This window comes from Notothenia rossii, assembly GCF_949606895.1.
Source record: "Notothenia rossii genome assembly, chromosome: 1".
In the NCBI taxonomy this organism is placed as follows: domain Eukaryota; kingdom Metazoa; phylum Chordata; class Actinopteri; order Perciformes; family Nototheniidae; genus Notothenia; species Notothenia rossii.
This window is the reverse complement of record NC_136912.1, coordinates 14837846-14863241: the sequence shown is the minus strand read 5'-3', so window position 1 is coordinate 14863241 and position 25396 is coordinate 14837846. Positions and strand designations below refer to the sequence as shown.

At 40.5% G+C, this 25396-nt stretch overlaps 2 protein-coding genes across 6 annotated transcripts in view; one reads left to right on the top strand and one right to left on the bottom strand.

Annotated features, from left to right (window-relative positions):
* Positions 1–957: 957 nt before the first annotated feature.
* stox2a (storkhead box 2a) lies at positions 958–18077 on the top strand. Of its 2 annotated transcripts, none has more exons than XM_079693678.1 (4): positions 958–1571; positions 11082–11234; positions 13157–15698; positions 17251–18077. In XM_079693678.1, the coding sequence occupies exons 1-4, from the start codon at positions 1226–1228 to the stop codon at positions 17450–17452; spliced, it is 3243 nt and encodes a 1080-aa protein (XP_079549804.1). In that variant the 5' UTR covers positions 958–1225; the 3' UTR covers positions 17453–18077. The 2 variants fall into 2 exon arrangements, with proteins under 2 accessions (XP_079549804.1, XP_079549805.1); XM_079693679.1 differs by lacking the exon at positions 958–1571 and adding an exon at positions 8074–9441.
* A 4432-nt stretch (positions 18078–22509) lies between these two features.
* The window catches only part of tll1 (tolloid-like 1), a 45597-nt gene continuing 42710 nt past the window's right edge, over positions 22510–25396 (bottom strand). For all 4 annotated transcript variants that reach the window (XM_079665929.1, XM_079665930.1, XM_079665928.1 and 1 more), the window contains 2 exons: positions 24893–25143; positions 22510–24222 (listed from right to left, as the gene is read on the bottom strand). In XM_079665929.1, coding sequence (XP_079522055.1) covers positions 24088–24222; positions 24893–25143 — 386 coding nt within the window. In that variant the 3' untranslated portion in view covers positions 22510–24087. The remainder of the gene's footprint in view (positions 24223–24892; positions 25144–25396) is intronic.

The following is a 25396-nucleotide window of genomic DNA, read 5'->3' as shown; positions in this document are numbered from 1 at the left end:
TATATTACCAAAGTGCTCACTTTCCATCAAGTCTTGCTATTGTAGTTCATGTCTCATAAAAAAATCTAACCTTTGACAGCACAGTAAAGTCTACTTGTGCACGCTGTCTTCAGTGTAAACAGGCAGGATTACTCCAGATTTGGCATGCCTCTAGGTGAGAAAAACTGGGCCAGCAGATCCTGAGGCCTCCGTTGCCTCACTGCCAGCACAGATGCACTTAACCTAAACTAGTCCTCACAAACAAGAGGCTTACACCTGGTACCTTGAGGACATACTGATACAAACGCTCACAGCTCAACAGCTACACACACCAGGAATATAAAAGCCCCCTGAATACAATATCATAAAGAGTACATACATTCAAATTCTTTATTTTGGTTGAAGTTACGATTTTAGTCTTGGGATAAAAATCTGTAGCACGGATTGGATTTGTTTTAAAACATGATGGTTTCCCATTCTTGAGGCACACCTGTACAAAATAATGCAATCTAGTACAGCAATTATATATACTTTTTTAAACATTTTTGATGGTGATGTTTCACCTCTATGGTTTTCTTTAAGTGCCTTTTAGATATTTGTGTTATTTATATAACTATTATTCTTACTGACTTGTGTTAACTTAAAGCAAGACAACTTGCCCTTTGGGGACAATAAAGCAATAACGTTAAAAATAGTTACGTTTATATTGCACTAAATATGCGGTTGTATGTTTCTCTTTTTATTTCACTTGTTCGTAATTTGATTGTGCAGTTAAAGCCAATCTACAAAACTTGTTTTGTTGTTTTAGGCCCGGTCAACCATTTCTAACGAAGAGGCCTGACACTGATGATCATTGATCTTGCTAAGTGTAAAGTAGGAGTTTACGTGTGGTCCTTGAACGCAGCACTAGTCCTCGCCTCTTTGTCGCTGAAAATAGTCCCTAATACTCTCTGACAGTCGGGTTTAGTTGGCTGCAGAGGACGGTGTGTCATGTTGCTAATTTCCCTGATTTTACATGGAGCACCTGTACTTATGCTTATTTTCAACGTCGTTCTGCAAACTCCGAATAAGTTCATGCGGTTTTCTTTTACTCTGTAATCCATTGCTTTAAATATGTGGAAACCTGTTGAGATTATCAGGCAGTTTGGGGATAGAAAATTAAGACATGCGCGGACTAAACACCGTTTTATAGTGAGTGTAATATTTGTTTTGATACGGTCCGTCGTTAACTTTGCCTGAAGCAGGAATGGAGAAGTTCCTTCAGGTCACTCCTCACTCTGTGGCTCTGGTGCTGTCGCAGCTCGGCGGAGAAGATGAACCGGACCCCCCACCATCATCATCATTTTCATCACCACCGAAGTTACAGCAACGCGTCACCGGCTACGAGGTGTTCGCTAATTTCAAAGCCGTAAACATGCAGCACTTCTGGAACAAGGCTCTGACCCTGGCACTGACCGAGATCTTCTTCCTCGGATGGATAGATGAGCACGTGCTGCTGATTCAGGGACAAGAGGTTCACCTGCAGGTGCTCAGGAACGGATGGACCAGGCGGACCCTCAAAGCACCGCAGGGCTACGACATCCAGTTCATAGGTGGGTATGCATAGGTGTTAAAGTAATGTATTCAAAATTGGGTACCACTTTACAATAAGACTATTCTTATAAAGGGTTTACGAATAGTTTGTAATTCATTTATTAATTAGGTTGTGAACACTTTATTAATCATTAATAAGCTTTTATAAGACATGAGATAAACAGGGCAACTGTGACTGGTTGCTTGCCAAATAGTGAGCCCACATTTATCTGTACTGCTAAGTCTGATATTGGCTACTTAGCTTACTTCATCTTCTTCATCAGCCAGTATCCTTGGTATCTGTTGTTCACTGAGTTGATTCTCGATATAAGGCTTAGTCATCTTGCCAAATAGTGAGCCCACATTTATCTGTACTGCCAAGTCTTATATTGGCTACTTAGCTTACTTCTTCATCAGACAGCATCCTTGGTATCTGTTGTTGACTAAGTTGATTCTCGCTAAGTAGCCAATATAAGGCTTAGTATCTTGCCAAACGGTGAGCCTATGTTGATGTTTGAAAACTATGTTAGAACTGTTTTATAAATGGTTCTTAATGATTAATAAAGGGTTTACAACCTAATTCATAACCTAATTATAAACCCTTTATGAATCCTTTATAAGGGTAGTCTTATTGTGAAGTGGTACCCAAAATTGTACTCAAGGAAAACTAAAAAGTATTGGCATCAAAATATACTTGATGTATACAACATTTCCAGTTTGGCCCATGATTTAAAAAAATTACATTTTTGTATTTTAATAATAAATGCATTAATGTCAATGTTGCACTTGGTGAAGGTGGCGATTATATTTTACTTTATATACTGGTAATGGTAGATAGATATGAGGTAATTTAATCTGTCATAATACATAATAATGTATTGTTTTACTTATATTCGGTATGATAAATCCATACTGCAAAGTGGCTAGTAACTAAATACATATTTTTTTTAAGAGTGGAGTAAAACATTTGTCAAAATTGCCTCCAAAAGTAAAAGTATAAAGTAGCATAACATGTAAATACTCAAGTGAAGTAAAAGTACCCTTACATTTGAACCTCAGTAAAGTGCTTAAGTAAATGTACTTTAAACCTGACAGATTTGGCCTATAACAACGTAATCTGTCTGGATGATACAACATTAAGTGATTTAAACTTTGAATTCTGGTAGGGTTATGTTACATTGCTGTATTACCCCCTATACTGTGAATATTCATTTACTGAGACATTAAACTTTGACTCGAAATGACTGAAGTAACAAAGATAACTCCCTAAAGACTTAAGATATAAACAAAGGTCTTAGGGTTTTACACCATAAAATCCCAGAACAATAAGAAATAGCTGCACATTTGAATTGTTTTTCGTTTAAGCCCCATTTCAGACATTGTGCACCTTAATAATGGAATTAACTGCAAACCAAGCACTAAAAGAGACACCAACTATTTTAAGAGACTTTAAAGTTATAATTAAGGATTTTTTATTAATACTTGCAAGTGTTAAAAAGAATTAGACCTTGTTCGCAACGAATGCATGCGGTTTTGTCCTCGGTCTACCTTGTAAAAGATATCTTGAGTTCTGTTGTTACTTCACCTTCAAACTAAGTGCCACAGTCACAAAGAACCAGAGAGGAAAAACAAGCTCTAAACTCAATCTCTCTAAATAGAAGACCGCTTTTTCATTTCAACTACTTTTTTCGTTCAGGGTCTTAATCAGGCTGCCTGACAAGACTGAGATGTGGCCTTTTTCTTAATTGACATAATAGACTAAAGAGTTTCTCAATGTTTATGAGACTGTTGCCTTTAAAAAAAAATACCCTTCTGACAGTTTTATCTGCGGTTTGTGGCTCTGTGAAAATACTTCCCCTTGAGGTTATAATGTATCGGTCAGTTAAGAAAAAGCAGTTGCATGAAACTAGTCGTAGCTAGTCCGATGAGAGAATGTTTAGGCAGCATCTAACCTTATAACCTCACCTAATTCATATCAGGTAGACTTACTCACACAGAAAATAGAAGACAGGGATTCATTCCCACACTCATACTCCTCTTCTTCTGACGAGGCTATAACTCATGTATGTGCTGAGACAGGTTTGGGCGAATTGAGGTATTGTCTATTCCAACTGCTGCACACATCACACTTTCTTATCTGACTGTGATTGTGTGTGTGTGCAAATGAGAGAGGCGTGCAGAATGTCATAGAATACCTTATTTATGTGAGCCTCCGTTTGGATTGTCAGTGTCATAGATGAGAAGCATCTACAGTAGCTGAGAAAACACAAAAAGACAGAAAATACTCGATGCTTGATCGACGTATTGAGTCCCTTGTACGTCGGTCCAATCACGGCTAATATCATTACATTTTACTTGATGCATTTGTCCTGGAATTCAAAAGGCATTAAGCAGGATTTCTACGAGTGTTTTAGGGGGGAACATATTGATAACACATATTATTACACTTGAAGAAACAGAGAAACATGACATTGCTGGAGAAGCAGGCCCGGTTCTACGGGGGTGCATTGCACCCTCAGTTGAGTCGTTATGCACCCTCATTTGAAAAATGAAAAGTAAAAAAAATAATAATAATCAAAGTGAAAAAAAGAAATTCTAAAGTGAAAAATATTACATATATATTAACATTAATAATAATTGTAGTAATAATAATAATAAGAAGAATATAGTCAATGATAGACATCAGAAAATGGTTAAAACAACCAGCCCTTATCGCCAGCAGTAACACTGCATCTACTGCAGGTAATAACAGTTCAGATCACATGACAGTAAAACAAGAATAAAGTTTAAAAGGGTGATTTGTAAAATATCCATAAAGAAAAAGTAAATCTGCTTACAGTTCTGTTTCATCTGGGTGTTGAGAGATGTATCCATAGATCTCTTCATTTTGCTCTCAAAGTGCACCAGATTGATGCTTTTAACTTCAATATATAAAAAAAAATCTTCCCGGGGGAGCATGCCCCCGGACCCCCCAAGAGGAGGTGAGGACCCCCGTGGAGGAGGTTAGGTCCAATCCCCACTTATAAAAATAGCACTTTTTACCACTGCACCCTCTCTAATCTCAGATGCACCCTGAGTCATTTTGATCTGGAACCGGGCCTGTGGAGAAGAGAGCAGTGGTTCCAACTTACACAGCATATTCAGCATATTTAAAGTTGGGTAGGGTCCATTATAACAAATTGGTACATTTTTGAAAAATGAATCAAAAACCTTCCAAGAAAATGACTAGAGGTGTTGATTTACACATGAAATCTTTCATATTTCACATGCAAAGCTACAGTTTTGTTTACATTTACTACACTAATACACACTGCAGAAAACCATAAGGTGTGGTAGTGTTTGAGTATCTGTAAATACTATAGTTAACAGATATAACTCAAAGTTTGGTATTTAACAGTTTGTTTGTCTCAAGTCAACTTGTGGTACCGGCTGCTACTACCCAGCAGAGTCTTGATTGTTCAGATTGAACTAGATTGTAATGACTGTTCAAACACTTGTAATGCTCCGTCCATTTTATCACATTTCCGCATTGAGCTCTATTGATTGTATTGGATTTAATAGCTTTAATAATCAAAAGGTACATTTTAAAATAGATTGTGAACTTTTTTGGCGCCGCTTTTTTTGTCTGTCCATCAGACAAAGTGACGTTAACTTCACTGACACTACTAAAGCAAACACCGATAAGCTGTGGAATGTTTGTCCTATAGCTAATAACTCACCAGACTCTATAATGACAAAACCAATGGAGCGTATGCAGTTGGTTCTCATGCAATTTATATACTGATATATGTTTGTTTTATAGAAGTTATCCAGTTTCCCCAACAAGAAGCCCAAAGCAGGAGAGGTATTAACTTGTCAAATATCTCAGAATGGAACCAATGGTGAAACAATTTAATCATTGCAATGCATTTAAACACATTATTAGGAAATATAATCAATCTTTAGTTTACCAGTAACCTCATGTGAATTCAACCAGGAGTTAAACTTTAACTTTTTTCACCGAGTCCAGATCACTTGAAAGAGTCCTAGCATGCAAAACATTTTTAGAAAATGTCCTAAAGTGATAATAATTATATACAGAGGGAAATCACTGCAGGGTGTATTCTCTTGCATACAGCCTTAGTGTCAAGATTTGAGTTTACAAGACAAGTTCAAACTTAGTTCAGACACATTTTCACCATTAGTTGTTCATTAACTGTCTGAAGGAGGTGAGCATTTGGCCTATAATGCATATGTGCTAATTAATACAACACTATTGTCTTTAAGTTAGACTATTTTAGGGAAACAGGATAGACTAAAATAAAATGTCCATTACTAGTAAATAATAATAAGACATATCTAGATTTTATGAGTTTTCTTGAAGTCTTAGTTGGCTAGCTGTGCATGTTGATAACCACACTTTTACTATTATGAAAAAGTAGCTGGATTACAACTCTTAGACCAAAGTTGTGGATTTTAAACTGTGTGGAAACCAAGTGTTTTTTAATACTGACATTCAATCTGATTAACTGAGGGACTTTGCGTCTGTGAGCAGGGTATGAACAATAGACTGGGAGGGGTGTCTGCTCGAAAGGAAGGAAAAGTGGAGCATTTGTTCAGGAAAACACTATGGCACTGCATTCCCTGCTGTAGCCGGGGTTCTCCACTGGAAGGAAAGGGAGGGTCCCAGTAGAGAATTGGGGGAAATGTTAAACTCAGCAGAGAGAGATTTGTTGCCGTATATCCTAATGTCAGGAGTGTTTTGTAGGCTGTTGTGGCAAAACCTCCTCAGTCTCTTTATTCAGCCTGGAGAGTTTACTTTGAAAACATGTGTTGTCATAAATGCTCCACTGGAGGGCAGACCACCGGCAGGAATGGTCCTGTTTGCAAGGAAGTTGTAACAGGCCACAAATCCTTTACTGGCACAGCTCAGGACTACTCCATCATAATCCATCTAATACTCAATATGCAAATATGATATCGATATGGGAACAGGACACTTGATATCATCTTAGATTCTGGATATTGCAATATGGTATAACTGCTGTCTTTAGCTAGCTGCCTTACTGTAACGTTATTTTAAGAACCCACCAAACTCTCCATCTTTACCTGCTTAGTTAATTCATCTTTGCTCATAAATAATTTTTGAAAACACGAGTATTCAACCCTACAGTATGGATAGTTATATATTTGGTCAGATATATCATGAAATGTTATTGCTCCATATCACCCAACTCTGCTCAGCTGCAATTTGTGTTTTGGCTAATAAGCAAACCTTAAAATGCCAATACTTTAAATGATAAACATGGTAAAAAGAAAGTCATTTAAATCTATTCTGAAAGTTATCTTTTATTCCCGTTGTTACAATTTTTTTTTAAAAATTCATTACAGTTCCCCACAACCCAAAATAATCCTGTTAGCTGTTATATATAAATGTATTTCCTCCGAAATATTCAATCTTAATATGTGAGGTGTGAAGTGGGAAGTAAATACATTTTGCTTCATACTAATTTTTGTCGACTGACTAATCAATTGAACAACTATTTGTTTTCACTCTAATAGCAGGATTTTCTATGGGATATCTAGTAAATCATTGTAGAATTGATACATATTGTATTTGTAATGTCTTGCCACTATCAGGTCATCTGGATATTTATTCCTCTGGTCAGTGATATTGTCCTGTAGTTGTCGGAGGATAACTGCTGAGAGACGTCGATGTTTCAGCAGCGATGCAGGAGTATTCTCTGTCCGTATAACAGACGGTTTGAGTGCTCGTCTATGTCCCGTCTGTCTGCTTCTATCTTGGGTCGCTGGCCCTTTAAGGGAACAGCACTCAAAGGTAACAGCTATGAGATCATCGGCTTGCGTTGTCATGGCAACAAAGGCTGTTGCAGCACTACTGAGAAATAAAATGGCTGGCGTGGTGTCGCTCTCCCTCCTCCTGACCCCTCCTTCCTCTCCTCTTTCTCTTTGGTATCAGTGAACTGGAGCAGATTGGTTGTGACACCGCCCCCCCCCCCCCCCCCCCCTCCTCCTCACCCGTGGCCCGTCCTGCCCTCTCACTTTGCTCCGTATTCTGTCCCTCCAAACATCCATTCACACTCCACACATGTGAGTCAGCAGGAGTCTGCAGGAGATGCCACTCTGAGCGGGTTTAAGGTTATGCTTTTGGGGGGGGGGGGGGGTTCTTTTTCACTGACAGCTCCACACAGTTGTTAATCAACCGGTGGGAAGCGGTGATGAGAAAGACACCAATTCCGTTTGGGGCCCTGTTAAATCCTTAGCTTCAGGTGAGACACAAATGGATGGGAGTTTAAGGGGCCCCTCATCCTTCAAGAGCAGAGTGTAAGGGAAGCAGAGTGGATGGAAGATGAGGATGGAAATTCAGCTAAAGATTTAGACACTGAGATATTCCCCGGACATCATCTGAGGGATGAATATTTATTTTTTCTTGTGTGTGTTAAGAGCTGTTGATATTTGCTCTCCTCTCTGCCTTATGTCCTCTCCCTCTCTCTCTTGCATCCTCCCCTCCCCTCAGCCTCAATCACCCAGACACAGACGCATGCATGCTCACGCAGAATCGCGCGCAGCAGGCGGATGCGCGCATACACACTTTCTCTCACACACACACACATACGCGTACACACACACATACTCACACACCCTTCCTGGAGGTGCTGGGAGCAGCTGCAGCATTAGCGTTGAAAGAGATTTGCCGTTGACTGGAGTTTGCATCCCCCCCTGTTAATGAATGGATGCTACGGCGATAGGCTCGGGACCTTCTTCCGTTGGATTGCGGGAAACGGTGGATATCTATTCTTGAAATTTATTTATTTATTTCTATGCTCTCCATTTTTTTCTCCCCACCCTCTCCTGGTGTGCTGTTGTCGAAAGGACGATGGGGTCTTGTGCTTGATCGGATAAAGATGGAGGTGAACGTGGCGTCTCCGGTGCTTGGCATACTATTGAGGTTTCAGTGCCCGTTAGGGTGAATGGAGCCTATTATTTCTGTGTTTTTTTTTAAGTGGGCTCTTTTGTTTTCCGGGGATCGGCCGAGCACTCCTGTGGTGAATTGAGCTATTGTCGAAGATTGGGCCTCTTAAGCTTTGAATATTTGACCGTCCATCCTTTCCCTCCCTTCCTTCCCCTGTTACCTTCCCCTCTAAAAGGAACAAGCGAATCCCAAAACCTCCTCTGAAATCTCTCCTCACCGTCCTCCTCACTTCCAATGCCCCATTTCCCTCATCTCTACCCCTACCCCCCCCGCCTCTCTCCTGCTCCCTCCTCCCACATCAGAGCGGCTACGTAATGTGCCTCCCTACGCATGCAAATGGGGATGCTACAAATGGTGGCTGGGACTGATGGCGATGAAAGGGTGATGCCTCGCGCAATCACCTGCACCTCCACCGCCGCTGCCATCGCTCCAGATCTGCCTGGGAGAGCCCAGCAGCCGATGACAACCCCCCTCAGTGCGAACACGGTCGTTTGTAGCCTTCTCGTGGATGTAAATGAGACGTGTGTATGTGTGTGAAGGTGCACACTGGTTCCTGCCATGTCTGGTGTGTGATCGCTCTAGCGGGACGTTCTTACTGATGCGGGGGAGGCACTGAGCCTGAGGTTGGTCGACCTCCCCCTGCACACCCCCCCTTTCCCACCTCCCTCCTTCCTTCCCCTTTCTCTCCCCCCTTCCACCAAGCCCCTAGGGGTGAAGGCCACCCGGTAAAGGGGTCACGATGAAGAAGAACCGCAGCAGCAATGTGCGGCGGGCCTGGCCCAGCTCAGAGCTCAGCGAGCGCCCGCTGGAGCACAATCTCTCCCGTAGTGAGAAAGACATCCGTGTGCAGAAGCAGCATCTTCCTCCCCCTCCTGCTCCTCATTTCTCTCCGTCCCCGCCAAGTTATCGTGCGCCAGGTAAGTCGTTGACACTCCCACCTACAGAAGCTCCTCCCTCTCACTCTACGCAGGGCAAAGACACAGTTTGATTTGGGGGCAAAGTTCCGAGTGAACAAAATGTTTGTGTTATGAAAGAAATTATAATGACCCCCTTTGATCACTTGTCTAATGTATCAAATGTAGTCAAATAGAAACAGAAGAATTAAACATATTTTTGAATGATTTCATCTAAAGCCTTATATTACAGGCAATATAGGGCCCTCATTTGGCTTGTCTTCAAATTCTATATTATACATATACTAAAATCTATATTTCTGTTGATCCAAATCTGTGTTACCTTTTTACTTCCTAGCATATTCTTCAATTTCCTGCAAATGTAATGACCCGTATACAAATCTGAATGTATATAATTGTATAGTCCCTAATAGTTCAGCATTATTCCAAACTATTAGTTGCATCACTTCTGTGCCCAATTTTGTGAGAGATTTATATTTGGCATTTGTTGAAATTACAAAGAGGGCTTCTTGGCCATCTCATCACAAAGTCATGTCCTTACCAAGAACATCTGATCTTTTTTGTTCCTTTTATTATAAATATTTGAATTTCTTTCTGCTGTCTTTATTGCCTTCTTGTAGGATGTGAGACATAAATACTACGACCTCATTCCTGTATGATACTTTACTATTGCATACTTTCCTATTCTATACTATACCATAAGAGCTCAAGACTGGGATTGTATTCGACCAATTCACTGGCAGATGCAGCTTTTCTCGTGTTTACAGGAAAAAAAATAGAGTAAAGCCTCGTAAAGCCACCGAAAGCTTAAGGGGCTGTGATACTAAGCAGAGATAACGTCATCGTGTTGCCTAACTGACCATTCAGCTGAGTGTGGTGAGGAGGCAGGGCCCTGCACATACTGCAGCTCAGGTACAAGAAGTGTGGACAGTATAATGATTACAAAACTCTAAAGACAGTGATCAATGAGGCAATCATTGTTTTGTATATCTGTGAACACCAGGACACACAATGTTAGGTTAGGAATCAAAGATGGAGGCTGTGATGGAATATTTTCTCTTCATTGTGTTGCGTGATTCTCTATCGATCAGCAGATGTAGGTCAGAGGACAGGGTCAGCCACAGCACAGATGCTGCAGCGATGGATTTGTGTGTTGCTCTACAACCTTTCAGCGGGGCAGATGTTTGCTCTCAGAGAGGCTTGAAGCCGGGCCGTCTGGTTGTAGGATGATCTCACTACTCACTACTGCTGACAGCAAAGCCAGCTTAAAGCAACAAAGGCAACAGGGAATGAATGTGTGTAAGCTCTAAATGTGGCGCTAAAGTCAGTAATGTTTTTGTTCATATACAGTATGGCTTGATTGTGAGACGATGTGAATTGAATGAGGAGGAATGCAGGTGATCTTGCACTACGGTTGCTGCAGCAGCTGCCTCACTTTGCTAACCTACGAGAAACAGGAGGGAGAGAGGCTGTAAGGAAGCACAGAGAGGAGGGGTGGAGCTGAGCGAGGCAGCATGCAAACTGCTGCCGTTTGACCATTACATCATAGCTTCACACGCTGCGCCTGCTGTTCATTCATGATCTAACAGTTGTGCCTCCTCCTCCTCCACCTCTTCCTCTTCCTCCTCCTCCTCCTCCTGCAGGTGACGTGTCTCCGATCAGTATGTCACCTATCAGCCAGTCACAGTTCATCCCGCTGGGAGAGATCTTGTGCCTGGCCATCTCTGCTATGAACTCTGCCCACAAGCCTGTGAACCAGGAGGCTCTGGTGGAGCACCTCACTGCCAGCTTCCCAGGTACGCCCTCTGACCTCCTTATATAACATGCGACTGCACTAAAGCATGCAAAAACTGATTTATGAATACACCATGAGGTATATGTGAGAGAATAATCAGTAACTGTTACTACTAAGGTTAAAATGGTGATGAAATAAATCCAAAAATGTGCATATACCTGGTTGATTGTCTTCTGATTTGTTGGTTAATCACCTCAGCCTAATTGTATAAATGTCTTAAATAAAAGCCGGGTTTGAAAAGCAAATTATTCGCTTCAAAATCAAATCTGTCATCCTATCAACCAACAAGCAAACAGCAGTATGTTTCTACAGGAATAGATTTGAGACAATTGAACGATTAAGCGATTAGAACAGAACATTACTATGTTCATGATAGTGACCATTTTATTATTACACTATTAAAGCAGCTTTTAAGATTTGATGATTTTCTCTGTCTTATACCACAGTAAAGAGAATAGTTTTCAAATGTTGACTTTTGGGGCGAACTAAAGCTGATTGCCCTAAATGTACACCACCAATTATGGTGTACATTTGTTTTACTTTTTTTCTGACATTTTGTTAACAAATGGTTGCAGTCCTAAACTTGAATATCACATCATACCACGGACATGTGTAAAAAGTACAAAAACACCTACCTTCTTCCTTTCCTATGTTTTAATCAAGTGCTTTTATACGTATGTGACATTGCCTGTGAACAAATTATTTATTCTGAATTGTGGAGATTCTCTTGTTAAAAGTGCAGGATGGCCAGGCTTAATCTCTCAAAGAGTTGTATGACTATTATCTGTGATTTCTGTTTCCAAATTGTTCCGTTGCTCCAAAAATGACATTTTAAAATAAATAAATAGACGTAATGTTTTAACACAAAAGTAATTTTCTTTGAGATGTGTCCAAACACAATGTTTAACATCTGAGGTTTTACCCAAACACTAAAAAGGCTACCCACTGTGTAGCCAAGTTTAAAAGGAAATATGTATCCTCTACTAAATGCCAGCGTGGAAAGGAGTTGAACTTATAGGTTGCATCGCTGCTGTGTAGAAAAAAACAGGGTGATGTAATGTCAGGCAACACAGGGCCATGCCAGACAAAGGCTATGAATAGTTTTATTTCAAATGGACTTTTAATGTTTACGCGGCCATTTAAACTAAACTCTTGAGGTGACTGATTAATTATCTTTAAGAGTGTTTATTAATTTTGCATACAGCTTAAATCTTAGGTAGTCATATCAAGTCATGGTGTTACATAAACATGTATGTGGATTTGTGTGCTGTTGGTCAATATAAGAAAAAGCTGGGTTATTCAGTGTTATTGTTGGGTTAAACTCAAATGCATTTACTAAAAGAGGCGCATAAAATATCTGCAATTATTTTTGTTCTTTTATAGAATTCAAAAATAAATACTTTTACACTTCCATGACTATTTATTTAAAAAATTGTAAAAAAACAGAAGAGAACCCAAATGAATAGCTTATATTCATTTATTTGTTTATGTGCTGTCAAGCTGAATCCAAACCAAAGTTAAGTTCATCTCAAATTCTTCTGAGATCACATTGTTTCCATACACACTGTATTTGTCAAGTTTAGTTATTGTTTCATGTAAAGGCGCATCGAGAAATAAATACAAAAAAGAATTATATAGCATGAATCGAATGATAGAAGATTTTTTTTTTATGTAATGGGAAATTTAGGAGGGATCGTTTAAAGTTTAAACAATAGCTCAGTTAAGTCTCATCCTTTACATTTTTTTAAGTGCTTAGTTCAATTTTTTTTATATTCTAACCAACTTTAGGTTTACTTGTGCACCTATATTTGATATGCCTCGTGTGAGAATATATGTATTTTTTACATTTTTAATGATTTTATAACAATGTTTTTTATATTAAATGTGTTTTAAAACTGTGCCTGATTTGTATTTCTCTTGCAGGTGTGCCTACACCCAGCTCAGAGGTTCTGCGACATACCCTGAACATGCTGGTGCGAGAGAGGAAGATCTACCCAACTCCAGAGGGCTACTTCATCGTCACCCCCCAGACCTACTTTATCACTCCGTCCCTCATCAGAACCAACAACAAGTGGTATCACCTGGATGATCGGCTGCAAGAGCGCTCACCGCTACTGTCACAGCAGCAGCAACAAAGTCAACAGCAACAACAGCAGCAGCAGCAACCTCAGCAATGCACTTCACCTCCGTCTGGTAATGTAACACCATCTACACCTGGCTGCCTGAGAGAGAGGCCTCCTCGCAAGAATCACAATGACTCATACAACTCCTATCGTGAAGACTCGTCCAGACTTCACAGTACCAAGTCACCAAAGGAGCACAGGGGAGATTCTTATCAAAGTAAGCCGCCCAAGGATCACAAGAGTGGGGAAACTCCACCAAGCACGTCAGCTAAGGAGCACCGAGGAGAACCGCCATCATACCCTCATCCCCCTCCTCCCACTTCCCCTCCTGTCGTGCAACCGCCGCCTCAAGAGCCCGCTGATAAGAGCAAAAGCATCACTTCTTTTCCTTATAAAACTGACACTCTCACCAAAAAGAAAGAAGGAAGTGGTGGCAGCAGCAGTGGCGAGAAGCAATCCAAAAGGTTCGGTCTCAGGCTCTTCAGGCTGAGTTTCAAGAAGGACAAAATGAGGCAGCTTGCCACCTTCTCAGCTCAGTTCCCCCCGGAGGAGTGGCCTCTTCGTGATGAGGAAGTGCCAACCACGGCCATGCCCCGCGAGGTGGAGATGGAGATAATCCGCAGAATCAACCCCGATCTAACTGTTGAGAACGTTGCAAGGCACACGGCTGTCATGAAGAGGATTGAGGAGGAGCGTTCGCAGAAGAACAAGGCGGGGTCTTCAGCCCACCACAGTGCACGCAGCAGGAGGGGGAGGGGCCACAGGAGGGCCACACATGGTAAATCCCGCTCACACAGCAAACCCAGAACCTCCAGGGGAGATCCGTCCGAGGGTTCAAACTGGGACCTCTTGTTCATGGAAAGGGATTTCCGCTTCTTTAGCCACTCGTTAGTTCGCTCGCCTCGGGAGGCCATGTACACCTTGGAGCGCAGGCGAAGTGGAGGCGCAACATACCTGGTCCATAGCAACCCCAACGTTACTGAATCGTCCTGCCCTGTTACCCCTGAGTGGGACGTGTCCGGGGAGCTAGCCAAAAGACGGACGGAGATGCCCTTCCCTGAGCCGTCGCGCGGGACGTGCCAGTCCAGAGTGCAGAGAAGTCACAGTCACAATCAGGACAGGAAGTCGCGTCACGAGAGGTCAGATCAAGCTAAGGAACGCTCTCGGTCCATGGACAACTCCCTCAAGGTTCCATCACTGGGGGTGCCAGAAGACTTTGAACCCACTCTGGAGGAGCGTAGTCATTACTACACTGACGACGGCACCCTGCGCGCCACGCAGAAGTCCTCCCACTTCTCAAGGATCATGTTCTCTGCTGCTAAGTTCCACTCTGATTTTAATGTGCCTGATTTGGGGAAAGGGAGTTTGGACGAGTCAAGGATTCGGAGTACGATGGAGAGGAACAAAAGCAGAGACAGCTTGCCAACGTACAATGAGCTAATGGGACTTTCTCCTAAGCCCTCAACAGATGAGTACTTCCAGTGCAATACGTCAAATGAAACAATCCTAACTGCCCCTTCGCCTCAGGCAAAATCAGAATATGACACATTAACCTCATCAGGGGGACTCCGAAAGGGCTCTCCGGCTGACCGGCAAACGCCTCACCTCACCTCTCCTCACACGATGGAGTACAAAGAGGACTTGTCGGCAGCAAAGGGACAGAATGGCTCAGTGCGGCTGACGCCAAGCCAGACGCCAGAGCCGGCGCAAAATGCCCGTTTGACGCCACACCAACACAATGTAGATCCCGGTGGGGGAGGCGGTGGTATGTCGATCAAGAGGAAAGAGATCTTCAGCAAGGACACTTTGTTCAAACCTCCACACAATGCCTTGTCCACAGGCTTCGTGGACAGCAGCTACACCAAGTCCGGCACATTGCGGAAAGCCTCACATGCCAAATCAACAGAGGCCCTAGACAATCCTGAGCCCCAGCAGCCTTCCAATTCAGCCACTTCCTCAGCGTCACCGGCAGTTTTACAGAGCTGCTTAGAGCCAACAGTCCCCTCCGCCTCCTTTGACTATTATAATGTATCAGATGATGAAGAAGAGGAAGAGGCAGAGGAGGACTCGCACAAAGAGTTGGCGACGGCAGAGGACAACAAGGATCATGGGGAAGTGGGTGGTAACGGTGGAGGCAGTGGTGGTGGCGGGGAGGGGACCATGCAGTGGCTCATGGACCGGGAAAAGGATCACGATTTGCAGCGAAAACTGGAGACCAACCTGACCTTACTCAGCCCCAAGGAGACGGAGAACAGCAGCAGCCAGAAGTCGGCCCACTCTGCACGCTTGGACAGCATGGACAGCAGCAGTGTCACGGTGGATAGTGGATTCAACTCCCCCAGGTTTGTGTGAAAATGATCGATAACGAATGAAAGATGATGAACTTTGAACTCTTCTTACTTCTTAGGGCTTACTGTGGAGGGCAAACTTTAGGTGACACACATTGGGGCTAATATAAATGGCTTAAAACATCCAACCCTCCAGGGTCAAGTAACCTTTTATTTTGATAAAAACAAATTATTATTATTATTAGCTCAAGGTCCACATGCTCAGCTTTGTCCGAAGATTCAACTCTAACAGTTTCTCTCAGTGGATGGATTCAGCCCACATCTGTAGTACCTATTTCATTTCCAATTCAATCAGATCTCAACTCTGTCTCAACACTCAGGGACCACCGTATTAGATACAAGTGAACAATATAGCTTATACAACACATTTAAGGAACTGATAATGATTATGGTATTGTTGTCAGCAATGTGTGAATGCAATTACTGAGGTAGTATTGCCTTACATTTTAGAGGTGAACCTAACAAAGTGGAAACAAAGTTTATTTTTATATTTATAGTAATTTTTATGATTTGCTATTTTTTGGAGCAGCTCTTAGTGTCAAGTGCCAACGGTGCTATCTATTATAGTATAACGCTAATGAATGTTTGTATTCATTATGTTGTTTGCTTCATTTTGTGTTTGAACATTAACTGAAAGAGACCTTAATCATAGTAACATGCAAGTAACTTACAAATGCATGTTATGTACGCCATAGGCGGAGTTTGACATTTGCGCTTGTGGGGGGCAAACCTTTTTTACTGACGTCAGTACATAGTCCCAACTATTGCGTGGGGTGCTACGGATACAGTAGCGATAAAGCCAGCGCTCACCGCACTGAGTATGACTTTTCCATGCCCGCCGTACAAACACACCCATATGGAAGGGGCGGTCTCTCCCCCTAACAACAGTGCATTACATAACTGTAAAACGTATCATAACTGTGCACATCTTATACTTATTTGATAATAACTATATCCCTTGGTTACTTGAACACGCTGCAATATTATTAACGAGTGTCCTACCTTATTAAAATATTGATATACGAAATATTTGTATTGGAACAGTTTTTGACGTAGTAATGCTGTAACATATTTCAGCCACTAGGGGGGCAAAGTCCGCCTATGATGTACGCCAAAAATAGCTGAGCCAAATGACAAATGGATAAAAATTTTGAAATGAGAATAAAAGTTTTGACTTTATATGAACAACTACAAAAATTAGTTTATCAAAAGAAAAACAAATGTATAAGGCAGCAAGCTATTTCTGTAGACTCAGCTCAAAATAAGCTAGATCCCACATTGCAACTCAAGATCAACTGTCCTTAGACTCTCTATCAAATATCTTTAAATCTAAGAGAGTGGAAAAGTATCCTGATTACGTCACTTGTTTCTTCTCACTAACTAGTCTGTATTCTTTTTTTTTCGCTCTACAAGATATACTTGAAAATAGTTTTATTTTAGGGGTGTTCTGTTTTTCTAGCCAAGCATCACCAATGCCATACACAATGTGAGATATGTTGTTGCATCTTGAAAGCCAACACTTGACTCTCTGTTGTCTCTTGTGCAGGACACGTGAAAGCCTTGCATCCAACACATCCAGCATTGTGGAAAGCAATAGACGGCATAATCCAGCGCTGAGCCCCGGCCACATCGGCACCAGTAGTATCGGACTGCCTTTCAGCTTTCGCGCCATCCCAGAGCCCCCCACCACACAGCCTGAGAAACTCCAGAAGTCATCGAACTGCCTGGCCTCCATCACCAGTGTCTGACAGCAGCACAGACTGAGACCATGGACGGTGGTGGAGGACAGAGGAAGTGAGGGGCTTCACCATTTTAGACCCTCACTTTCCTCAATCAATACACACACATTCACATAAACACACATCTTCAGACTCCTGAGAATCCATTTACTGGGACTGTTACAAAAACAGGCATGGCTTCAAGAGACTGTTCCCACAGCTTCAAGAACTTTACTGCAAAAAAGAGAAACTACAAGACCACTGAGGAAACCTACCTGAAGTACTTTGATTTTTGGTGACATGGACTCTAGTTTGGCTTATATCAAGATTCTTGACTATTGGTATTGGAAAGTAGTAGACTATAGGATTCAAGTTACATTTGGAAATATCAAAAAAACGTTTTATATTACTTAACAATACATGTCCAATTAAATGTTCTCCTTCCTGAAATAGCGTCAAGTTCTTCAGGACGATTCAATGTATCAGCACAATGTCGAGACAATAAAAGTTGATCCTGAGAACAACGAATGAAAGATATAAAAACATAAATCAGCTCAGATTTGTGTACCGCAATGCAAATGATGTATGTATACTCGATACTTTTGATATCCTAATTATTATAATGGTGGTATTAAAGATGCTATGTGACCAAAAATGATGTTTGGACAGAATGAGCTCCACCTCACCCTCACATGCACAACACACAAAAAAAAACTCACCATGAGGTTCATTTTTTGTCTTATCTGGAGTTTTCAATGATATCACATAATGTTCTTAAGGAAGCGGAGCTTGTCGAGATCATAAAAGTGTAAATATCAACCCCTACAATTCCCTGAGCACTTTAAGGACTTGTGTGTCCATGTTAAAGCATACAATGAGTTATTGACCTCTAAAAAAGGTGACAAAACGTTCAAAGTAGATTTGTAGCTGTTCTGAAGCTTTCAGTCATATCCCATGATCTTCCTCTGGAGATCCGTCTCATCACAGTTGGAAATTCTGAGGAAGGCTTTTAATTTCAAAACAGCACAAACATGGTGCGTTGTGTGAACAGAATGAGAATACTTTTTTACAGCAGGTTCTACAACATGCAAACTAAAAATGGTCAGTTCATCATATTGACTCGGCGGCTGTTGTGAATTTGAGTTAAAATGTCTAAATGGTCAGATAAAGCTGATTTTATTTTTCTACTAAGAAAAGAGCTCCTTATATACTGATGACACTGGGGTCTGTGCATTGCCTAGAGTAACCAAGATGTTCGTTCTAAGGATTAATCATTTTAGAGCTGGTATGATAAGTCGATAGACAGAAAATAAATCAGCAACTACTTTAATAATGCATTAATAGTTTGAATCATGTTTCACCAATGTCCTGGTGAACCTGCTGCTTTTCTTTGTCTTATATGAAAGGACCATATTTGCTCTTTGAACTGACAAAGAAGGAGATTTGAATATGTAACCTGGGGCTAAGGGAAATGTGATTGGCCTTTTCTTCATCAGGTTAGGGGCAAAAACAATGACTCAATTTATTGTAAAAATACCTAGCACATTAATGACAACAATTGTTAGTTGCACCACTAAATAATTGTGTACTTACTCAGTGAAAGTCTATAAAAAGTCTCAGGATGAATCCACTAATCAAACACGAGTCCATGAAGTTTGCCTTTTGTTCATGTCATTTTTAAATGGTTTGTGCAGCACAAACAATATTTGACTTCACTGAAATAAGATGGTATAAGTCATAGTTGTGTTGATCACATAACCTGCTGTTTTTTTCTTTTAAGTTGGTTCAATTGTTCCTTAAGGTTGGTCGTCATAGACTGCAGATGGACCCCAGAGAGTCAGACAATTTGTGAAACTACATGCACAGTTAACTAGTATGATGTTATTTCAACATGAATATACAACATGATGCTCTCATCAAAAAAAGTCCAAATTAAAAGTATTATTTCTCATTTAAAAAAACATTTATGAGTTTTACACATATTTGATCAACATTTCGTTTTCATCTCAGAGAAACTCATGCTGTCATTTAAAATCTTCAACCATTCTTTGTAAGTAAAATGACAAAAAACACCATCATTTGATCCATTTCAGAGCAACTTTAAAAAGCTTGAACAGAGCGCCCTCTAGTGGTCCTCTGGCTGTATATCAGCACGTGGCTATGTGTGGTTGCACCCGGTTGCATAAAAGTGTGACACCTGAAGCTCGTCTAACTGATCCTATAAAGGTAAGTCGTGGCTTATCCATAACATCTTAAAATGGGTCAAACATAGATCTTAATCTATGTAGATCAACGAACATATTGTTGTCAATGTGTCTAAAAAATATTATGAGCCTTGATGTAGTTTTTCCATTTTGTAAACATTTGAAAATTATACTTTCTTTTTACATTTTGAAAGTTTTTTTTCCATTTTGAAAGTCATTCTTCATAACGATCCTTCTTTAAAATACAATTAATTTAAATATTGGATAATGTGTTCATCCCATAGACTAGTAAATTAGTAGTGTACACTTTTAAACTAAAGGCCTATTTATTCAGGCTGGCTTGTGAATTTAACCAATAAATTAATACATTTGATCTCAACACATGAATCATTGTTTGGTGTAGCTTTGTTGTAGGATTATTCTGAATCTTGTAGTGAATGTAGTGAAGTAAAAAGTATCTGAGAAGTACTGGAAGTATAAAGAACCAGGAAATGGAGTATCCAGTCCCAGTAATGAAGTACCTCAAGTACTTGGATAAAATATGTGTCCAATTTATCACGGTATACTTCATATTTCCCACAGTTTAACACAGGTGATATTAATCAGACACGTACCTGTGTCATGTTTGCCAAGGTTCAGCTTGTTGTCATGCTGCCTTCATGTTTAATAATCCTCTCAGAAAGATGCTTGACATCCTGAAAGTCTGGCTTTGAGGTGCAATGCCCTCAGAATAAAGTTAAAGAAAACGGAAAGTAAAAGTGTCTTCTCTGGCAAGCTAGCAGTTAGCTGTTTTGGTCTCGGACATCCACTCCACGTTAAATCTATTTTTTTGTGTGTGTTTACTATCAGTGGTGTTTGATATCAAGTTTAACTTTATAAGGTTCTTCTTAGCTGTAAAAAATAATCAACATCTTTCTCTTCTTCAAATGCGATACAAACTTTTTCAGACTACAACAGTATTTGGTGTACCCCCAGCTGGGGGGAAACGTAGGAAATCAACCCCACTAGGCTTTGTGCATGCGCAGTGTTGTTTTTCCACACCGCAGTGCGACTATCTTAGCGAGACGTTAAAAGTAAACCATTAAATAATATTACATCAGACTGTAGGAACCACAATTCCTATTTAACCTTTGTTTATTATTATTAATAATACTTGTTTACACCGCTCACATTTATATTTGGTTGTCACTTCCGACAATTGTCACCTGGGTGTGATGATGGCAGGGCCGAATTCACCATATACATTGGTGGGGGGGCAGATCACCCCCAATATTGAGATACGCTCAAAATGTTGTAAAACAATTACAAATAAAATTGCTATTCTATGACTTTTTTATTTTGGCTATTTGTATACTTGAAAATCTTAATTTTCTTCACCAAAATTATATATTCTTTTCATATGTAAATTGGTTCCGCCTTTGTTTGTTTATGCCTACAGTCTATGGTTTATGCATACCTTTATTTTGTACCCGGGGGGTGTATTTTGCTGTCGCACCTCCGAGTCCAGCTTCAGTTAGCGTTGATGCTCCAAGCAGGTCAGTCATGTTTTAATTTGCCCTCCATCAGTTCTGGTATCTTTTTTCTAGTTAGCCCTAAACTATATTATTTTATTTCGTAATGGTAATGTTAATGAACCCTTTAGCTTCTTTTTGTAAATAACTTGTAGTTCTGATGTTAAAAAACGAACTTTTCAGGAATAGTAGCTAGGGGAGTGATTTTTAAAATATGCATAAAGTAAAAGTAAATCTGTTACAGTTCTGTTTCATATGGGTGTTGAGAGATGTATCCATAGATTTAGTCCCTAATGTTGCTCTCAAAGTACACCAGATTGATGCATTTAACTTAAACATTTTAAAAAACATGCCCCCGGACCCCCCTAGAGGAGGTTAGGTCCACCACCTGCCCACACCCCCCGTCAAATTGTCCCACCCACATTGAGGATGCTTCCCGCTACGCCCATGCCTGAGACACAGTTTCGTGAATATTGTTGTGTTTTGCCCCCACGGGCGGGGGCATGGGGTTCAACAGGTTTTAAAGTATCCCATGTGTTAGTGAATTTTAATATATTTTCCTTTAGAATGGCAGGAAATTAGTATTCAAATTTTGATTGAATTTTTGGTCTCCCCCAATGTTGACTCCATGGTTACGGCCTTGGATGATGGTTTGAACCAGCTTTTAAAAGCAGGGTTTGTGGATTATAAAGGAGCTAACCTGGGCTATTTCCTGTTAACCATGAGGTCCTGCAATTGTGATTGTTTTTATTTCTTTACTAAACATCAAGGAACAACAACTTCAGTGGTGACTCTTTCTTCAGAATGCATCAAAAATAATAAGCCTAATTAAGCCTAGCGACTTTATTTATTGGAAGTTGATACACAGCATTATATTCATTTCTAGAGCAACATTAATTTTTTAGACATTATTTTTGACAGTAGGACAACTCGTATATTCTTAGCTGACCTTGGTTACCAAGTGATCATAATCATATTTCCCAAATGATTATCATTTGATTATAAATAAATGTAACACTGACTAGGTTTAAAGTGTTATTCCAGGCTCTATAGAAACACACAATATGACTGTTCAAGTAGAATAAGTGAGCTTTAGAGGAACATGAAATATAGTAGTCTGACGAAAACATTCAAATACTTTTTAGGGTGGCTTCTTTTACTTCACCTTTGTAATGGGTTTAAACAGAAAATTGCAATAAAGGTTGCTATAATAAGTATAATATAATTATCATGTGAAATAAAACACTTATAAATAACTATCACACAATATGCCTTGATTTTGAGGATCAATATTTGGCACTTATCTGCCTCAACAGGTCAAAACAACATACACCCATACATACAACCTAGCAAAAATCCACAAAAGACAGTGTAGTTTTGACCTGTGTGTATTTTAATGACTGATGCAGAGGACGTCATGTCAGTGTCTCTGAACTACAGACACAGAGGTTGAGTGATAAAACAAAAACTACAGTGGATCAGGGTCACCTGGAGCTTGGCACGTACAGCAATGAATGATTCAACTTAAAAACATACAGCTTACAGACATACACGCACATTATTTCTTTATAATCTCCTATAACACACACTTACACATTTTGCATTTAACACAACAAACGATGCAACCTGTTTGCACCTTGATATTCTTTCAACTTTACAGCACTTTGCTCTCCACGCTCCAAATATACAGAAAGGGAAGTGTGTGCTGAGATACGTTGGGGGGGAAAGCGCACAACATTTGTGGATGTGTAAGCATGTGTGTATATGTATCTCTGAAAGCAGCTTCAACAATGACACACAAACACTCATGCACCATTGACACTTGATCTCACACACAGACTACATTTCCCATGTTTGTTTTTCACGATAAAACCATTCAAGATCTCCAACGAATGAAACATGCTGCCAAAAAAACCTTGAAAACTCTCGGACAGCATCCATTTTGGTTCTAAGGCAATGTTGTAGTTCCACAGGACTAGTGCTGTTGATGCATTGTGCTGTTTGCACGCCGACTGTCTCCTACTGAAAACCTTTACTTCCAATCGCAGTCATCTGTCATTCAGTGTAGTTTCATTTTTAGCACCATGGGAATCTCTCCATCAATCAGAATCGTGTCACTCCGAGAGACAGCTGTGAAAATATTCCCTTACGATATCCACTTTTATTTTTGGGGAGGGGTGAGGTGGAAACATCCATGAAAGTTTGTTACAAGATGGTGCAAAAAAACTCCAAAACAGCATGGACACACGCTCGGACACACACACAACATAATGCAAGGCTTTACAATAACATCACAGATTATTTGGAAATTCTCCATTTGCATTTTTTTATATATTTTTCTCCCATTCCATGATGGTCGTCTGCATAAGCTTTAAGCAAAAATGACAGCCTTTTGTTTGTTTTCTCTGTACACACATACAGTAAACACAATGGGTTTTACAATAAGACGTGAATTAAAATCATCTGCAGCCGATCTGAGCTGGGGTGAAGAGACCAGTTCCCAGGCATCAAAGGCAATAAAAATGTCTATTTTAGAGTTTCCTCTCAGTTACTGTGGGTATGAGCAGCCGTCTGATCACAGTAAGTCGCACAAGAAGTCCGAAAAAACTCCTTTTCAGCAGAAGCTCCTTACTCCTCGAGAAGCCATAGTTTATATTCTGAATATGAATCTCGTGTGTTTGTGTTTGTACTCTTTAGTATCCACACTGTATCTTGATGTGCAGAAATGAAAACCAGCCCTCATGTGTTTCCTGTCTGATGACCCGCAGAGAGAGACTAATGTTCACGTCAAACTGTCGTCTTCCTCCCGCGGACGTCCTCTTCTGTACGTCGGGTCCGAGCAGAAGGGAAGGGCTGTAATATTTTTTGTTGCCATGGTGAAGGTCAGGGTGACGTGTGGGGGGGGGGGGCTGCACAGAGGTCAGAGGTGGCGGGCTGCATGTGTCTGAGGTCATTTCCTGGTGTGAAGGCTCTCCTGGAACTTGGTGCTCGTGTAGCGGATGTGGAAGCCCTTCTTGCTGATTGTGTCGTCGCTATGGAAACGGATCAGCATAGCACCTCCGGGCGAGTAGATCCCCTCCCTGGGCTGAGGGGAGGAGAGAGAGAGTACTGTATAACTTAGTCCTTTAATATCAAAATATAATATACTATATGTCAAATGTGTGTTTTTAGGTATAGTTTCCCAACTTCCAGGAAACATTTTCATTAGCTCTGTAAAAAATGAACATTAACTAGAAGACTTTTGAAACCGGTTTGACTGTTGTATTCTTATTGGTGGAAAGTCTTTTACTTATAGTTGAAGATAAAAGTAATTTTTTCACTGTGTTATTGATACATTTTTTTATTTTTGTTATACTAAAGTAAATAAATCAGATTTTTGAACCTTTGTTCAGCAGTTTTAGCTCAAAATGTTGATGAGAGGTGACAAAGGTGTTGTATTAATGCTACTGGTTACAGGTGTCAACAACATACATGAATCTCGGTACCAATTGCTTTTTTTCCTTTGACAAATTTAGAAATTCAGTGATTATTAAACGACACAATATTCTCTACAGGAAAATGTTATTATTAAAGTTAAAACAAAAAACATAATCTTAATAAAAGTTATGATTTTGAATTTTTTATTTGGAAATATCTAATGGCTGCCTTTAAAGGTATGAGCAATTTTTTTTTTTGGAATGTATTTGTTATTCGTTTTGGTGTAAAAGTCAATCAAATGGTGAAAAATGTGCCTTTAATAAAAACTAAAATCTTACCCCTGAGCCGCAGAAGCGACCGAGTCGATGTGAGTTGGCGTCGTACCCGTTGTACAGCTCGATGTAGTCGTAACCACAGTCAGCTTCCTCCTCTACCTCAAACGTGATGAAGCTCAGCTCGATGCCGTAGCCCTGCTCGGCCATCAGCAGCCACTCACAGTCAGTGTGCCCCTGATAATTATTGTCTCCAAACTGGGAGTGAGAGTAGAGGTTCTTCTGACGAGCTTCTGCCTTCAGACGACCTCCACACTCTGCAGAGACACAGGGTCAGGAAAGAGGGACATTTTAAATCTGAAAGATCTGGCATTTGTTACATTTTGTGTTTTCCTAAAGACTCAATAAACTCTAGTCAGATTTCACAAATGATTTTCATCATGCATGTGCTGTTGTGAACCACTGGGGGGAGTTATTGCTCTTTAAAAAATTATTCAAACTTTACAAGTCAGTCTGGTGACTGTCAGTGATGCTCTTTACAGAAACAAAATCTAACATAAGTGTTATTTT